Here is a 5,760-nt window from a genome sequence, read left to right on the forward strand (position 1 = left end):
AGAGGGAGCCCAACTCCCTCCCCTGCCCCCCACATCTATTCTGCTCCCCACCTCCATTTCAGCCAAAGTAGATATACTTTATATTTGGAGTTTTAACTTAAAGATTTCATAGCGGATTTGGTCACTAGAACAAAAGCCTAAAGCACCCATTAACTCAGAACTGTGATTTTTAAAATAATACATTTGTCTGTATGATTAAGTATAATAATATAATAGTTTTGTCTCCCCTTGACACCCAAAAGAGAGTGGGAGTGAAAGATGCCACTGTTCCTCGAGGAAGCGATGTAATTTCTGACTCAACAGTTACACTATAATAATGTAATCTGTAATATAAGTGGATATGACTGCCATTCCTCAAGGAAGAGAAAGTGAGTAGAGGACAGCCTCACAAGAAGACAGACTTGTTCAAGCATCTCTCTCTGCCAGACAGATTTCCACTGCCCTGGTGAAACAGAGTTAGCTTAGCACCATCATTATTACTCCCAAGGTATTTTCAGAAATATCACACTGGAATTAAACAGATGATACTGCGGACACAATGTAGTACCTGTCAGTTGGGTAAACTGGGTGATTTTGGCACGGGTGGAAGTATGGGGGCTGTTTATGCTTGAGGGAAAAAGACCCAGGAACCAGGAGATCAATCTTTATATATCAGAAGAAAGAAGAGATAAAGTGTATTTCACGTAAAGGCACGAAGCTGAATTAGGACTGGAAGATGCTATCGGAGACAGATGTTAATGTTAGCACAATTCAAGGAATAAGTTGCTAGTAGGGCTGAATGAAATAGCTAGAACCTGGAAGTGTTAATTCTGTATCACTGGAGGTATCCAAGCAGATGCTGGATGAGTGGGGTCAGGGATATTGGAGAGAAACTATGAACTATGCAGTTAGGGATGAAGAAAGAGACCTGTACAGCTGCTTCTAAAAACACTGCCCAGCTTGTAAATGTCTGAAGTTGGCTTGCGTGGCCACTAGATGTCACTCTGTGTATCTGCAGTAGCAAGATCGTTTCTCTTCCAGGGCAAATAGAAATCAGAACCTTAGACTAACACATACAGTGAAATTTTATTAGCAAAATATACATCCTTATCTTATGCAATTCAATGTTTTTTTTTTTTTAAATAGAGATAAGGTCTCACTACGTTGCGCAGGTTGGTCTTGAACTCCTGAGCTCGAGTGATCCAATTCATTCTTAACAAATATAAGAAAACTTAAATATATCACTTGAAGCAAAAATATTCCAAGAACTATTCTTAAAATCGGATTTACTTTCTAAAGTTTCCTTTTAAATAAGTCTTTCGATATTCTCAGACTTTGATATAACTTGCCATAAAACTGCTGCTTTTCATCCACAGCAATTTCTGAACCTCTTGTCTGTCTTCTGTGTCTATGAATAGATAGGCAAAAGAGGTTAAGGAATTTGTCCAAACCCTCAGGTAAAAAAAATACTGGCCGGGTGTGGTGGCTCACGCCTGTAATCCCAGCACTTTGGGAGGCTGAGGTGGGCAGATCACCTCTGCCTGGTCAGGAGTTCACCTTGGACTTGGTCAGGAGTTCAAGACCAGCCTGGCCAACATGGTGAAACCCCACCTCTACAAAAATACAGAAATTAGCCGGGAATGATGGCGGGTGCCTGTAATCCCAGCTACTTGGGAGGCTGAGGTGGGAGAATGGCTTGAACCTGGGAGGTGGAGGTTGCAGTGAGCCGAGATCATACCATTGCACTCCAGCCTGGGTGACAGAGCAAGACTCTGTCTAAAAAAAGCTTCCCAATTTTTATTGTGCTGAATTTTGGAGGCTCAGGAAATGCTACAACTTTATACCCTGTTGAACATTCACAGTGGACCTTTGCATAATAAAAGCTCTGAGAAGTCTTGGAACAAAGAAACCTATGAAAATTTAGCCCCATAGACTAGGACACCGTGGCTCACACTTGTAATCCCAGCACTTTGGGAGGCTGAGTCGGACAGATCACTTGCGGCCAGCAGTTTGAGACCAGCCTGGCCAAAATGGTGAAACCCTGTCTCTACTAAAAATACAAGAATTAGCCAGACATGGTGGTGTATGCCTGTAGTCCCAGCTACTCAGGAAGCTGAGGGATAAGACTTGCTTGAACCTGGGAGGCAGAGGTTGCAGCGAGCCGAGATTGCACCACTGTACTCTAGTCTGGGCGACACAGCAAGACTCTGTCTCAAAAAAAAAAAAAAATTAGACCCAAAGTCTTCAAACATGTATAGCCACCATCTGTCTACTTCTATCTATATCTATCTATTTATCATCATCTTTTTTCTGGAACATGATTTGGCATCTATCAGAATACAAGCTTTCCTGTTGTGAAATTCTGTAAGAATGTCAAATTTGAACTCATTACTCCTCGAAGTTTATTTAATTTACTGGGCGGTATTTAATGATCTGGAGTGCATCAAGAAAAAATAGCCTAAATTTTCTCATAGTTAAAAAGATATCCAGTCATTAAAATAGATTATTCACAACCAAAAGCTCTCTAAGTGAAGAACTTATCTTTTCTTAGCTATTCAGGCAAACTGAGTGTATTAAACTAAAGCCTCAATGAAAATTTCCACTTCCTCCTTATTCCTCTGATTTCCCTGATGAATCCAGTAGGGCTGGTAAGTTGCTGTGAGAACTTTCTCACGTCCCTGTTCTAAATCTAGAGCTGAGACACTCTAAGGGCCATGCATCATGCTTTCGTGGCTGCTCTCTTGTGTGGTTTTACCATGTGTTCAGAGTGCCTTCATCACAGTTGATTATTTATTGAGTCTGGTGTCTGCTGAAGCTGTCAGACACAGGACTAAAACTCAGGAGATATCATCTGAAAAGTTTAACATTTCCTGCAAATGGACTTAGGGTGAGAGACCATTATATGCCATATGACTTGGCTTTTGAATGGCAGCTGATGTGATTGTGATTCCTTACTTCCATGTGGGTGACAATCACAGAGGACCCCTCCACCATCACTGAGTGAAGCCTTTTGGTCTCAGCAGGCTCCTCACAGCGGCCTTCACATCCTTGTTCCTCAGGCTGTAGATGATGGGGTTGAGCATGGGGGTCACCACCCCATAGAAAAGAGGGATGAGTTTGTCTGAAAGATCCTGTTTGTCTGCCCCCATGGAGTCCTTAGACTTGGGCTTCCCATACATGAAGAATAAGGTCCCGTAGAAGATGATCACCACGGTGAGGTGGGCAGAGCAGGTGGAGAAGGCCTTTCTCCTTCGCTCAGCTGAGGGGATCCTCAGGATGGTGGTGATGATGAAGACATAGGAGAAAGAGATGAACAGAACCGGGACTCCCAGGAAGATCACATTTGTCACCTCCATGCTGATCACATTGATGGAAATGTCAGCACAGGCCAACTTGAGAACAGCCAGAATCTCACAGGTGAAGTGGTTGATGATGTTGTTCCCACAGAAGGGCAGCTGAATTGCCAAGGATGTGTGTACCACGGAAGCAGCACCACCAATAGCCCAGGAGCTGGCAGCCATGGGCACATAGGCAGCCTTGCTCATGATCACGGGGTACCTAAGATGGCCACATAGCGATCAAACGCCATCATGCTCAGGAGCAAGCACTCTGTTCCTGCCATGGCAAAGGAGAGTGCCATCTGCACAGCACAGGCTGAGAAGGAGATGGTTTCCTGGGGAGTCAAAAAGCTGTCCAGGACCAGTGGGACTGAGGAGGTAGTGAAGCAGATGTCCAGGAAGGAAAGGTTCCCCAGGAAGAAGTACATAGGTGTGTGCAGGCGGGAGTCAAGGATGGTCACCAGGATGAGGACCCCGTTGCCCAGCAGGATCACCAGGTACATCAGCAGGATGAGCATGAAGACTGTCTTTTCCAGCTCTGGGTGGGCAGAGAGCCCCAGGAGAATGAACCCCATCACAGGGGAGGTCTCGTTGGCTTTTTCCATGTGATATCCCCTCTGCCATCAGCAAAGTACTGAGCAGCACATCGGGCTTTTTGGAAAGAGTCCTAGGCATCTAATATGTGGTCAAGTTCCACTGCATAATAGAAGAACATACCTGTGCAAGAGAAAAATGATGAAAAGAGACAGTAGGGGGTATCTTGGAAGACAGAAGGTCAGAGCTGGACAGGCAGTGGGTGAGGGCCTCAAATGTCCGGTTGTGCCTGAGGGATTTTTCTGATGTTGCCACACCCTCTCGGTGTCCACAAAGGTAATAGAGGCCTAGGGAGGAGAAGTGACCTGTCCAAATCTTCTGAGCAAGTTGGTGACAGAGACAAGACTTGAACCCAGCAGAGCATATCCCTGGCCCAAGGCGGGTTTTTCCTTTGCATTATGATTAAGTGCTAGGAAATACTATGAATTATTTCTCTTTAATGTAAATCCACAACAATTTCATTTGATCTGAGGAAAATTCCCAAGAAGATGCAATTCTTGGACCTAGAAAGTGATTAAGTTTCTTTGAACTTTGATTACACATGGGAGGAAATTGCTCAAAATTGTTCAACTGTATTCACATAGAAACAAGGCTAGTTAATACTCAACCATAAAGAGGATTACTTCTTCAGTCTAGTGACACAGGCTTGAGCATTGACAGAATAGATCTGCCTGTTTGAAATATGGATTTATTTCTACACATGGGAAGGTCCTATAGCTGGGAAATTTATGAAGCCAACAAATGGATTTGTTGGAGTGACTGAACTCACAACACTGTGCAGGTTATGAATTAGTTAATGTAATATTAACAACCACACTCTAACTACAGTTATCGATAGTAGAGTACATGGCATTAACTTCTGATCCCATCTCATTAGGATGCTTGTGAAATTCCTAACCGTGAATGACTAAGAACATTTTTTCTTTGTTCTTTTATGTTTGCATTTTATTCTTGTGTTATCTTCTGACTCTCTACTCCATTCTTGAGTTCTATGCAAGCAGTTGGCTTTTAGGAAGACCTATATGCCTTTGTGTAGAGGATGTCTAGTCTCTTACTTGCAACTTCCCTGATTCTAAATTCAAAGTACTCATATATAATATTTTGATAGCTCCTTCTTAATGACAGTGGCTCTATGAGTGTGTATAAGAGTGGGTGGATGATGGAAGATGAGTGGTTAATATTAACATTAGTGAGAATCTACCCTGTGCCATATTCCTTGAAACAGCTCATGGAGAAGATATTATCATTCAGGTTTTACAGGTGAAATAACTGGAGCTCAGAAGATAAATTTGCTCCTTGGGGTTGAATGGCAGAGCTAGAGTTGGATCCCAAGCCCTAGTCCTGATTTCTTTCAAGAAACAGCTGCTTTTCTCTTTTGGTGCACAGCTTTGCAGAAGATTCTGTCCCTCCAATATCAGACAGACCTTATAGTCCTATTTATAATTTTCTCTGTGCTAATATTACTATAGCATAATGATAAATTAAAAGGACAAAGTCAAACCTGTACACACTGTTATGATCTCAGTTAGCTCTGTGTATTCTCTGGCCAGTCTCACTGTCTGTCCAACACTCTCTCTCTTCAGTCATGGGGGAGGATTTATGTCAGATGTGTTGTCAGGCAGTGCAGCTCCCATCCTAAATGGAACTCAGAGTTTCTCACTCTTTACGATTGACATTTTGTGCTGGATAATCCTTTGGTGTGAGGGCTGTCCTGTGCATTGTAGGATGTTTAGCAGAGGCTCTGGCCTCCACTGATCAGTTGCCAATAACATCTTCTACCCTGAGTTGTAACAACCAAATGTTTCCAGATGCTGCCACATGCTTCCAGGGGAAAGATGGTGGGGTTGGG

At 43.1% G+C, this 5,760-nt stretch overlaps 1 protein-coding gene across 1 annotated transcript; it reads right to left on the minus strand.

Annotated features, from left to right (window-relative positions):
* Nucleotides 1–2,947: 2,947 nt before the first annotated feature.
* LOC105509904 (olfactory receptor 2S2-like) lies at nt 2,948–3,970 on the minus strand. The gene is given in 2 exon segments (XM_011939387.1): nt 2,948–3,544; nt 3,547–3,970. Coding segments are annotated over 2 exon segments (948 nt in total). The 5' UTR covers nt 3,923–3,970; the 3' UTR covers nt 2,948–2,972.
* Nucleotides 3,971–5,760: the final 1,790 nt, after the last annotated feature.

The sequence above is a fragment of the Colobus angolensis genome, unplaced genomic scaffold (genome assembly GCF_000951035.1).
Source record: "Colobus angolensis palliatus isolate OR3802 unplaced genomic scaffold, Cang.pa_1.0 Scaffold181, whole genome shotgun sequence".
Classification (NCBI taxonomy): domain Eukaryota; kingdom Metazoa; phylum Chordata; class Mammalia; order Primates; family Cercopithecidae; genus Colobus; species Colobus angolensis.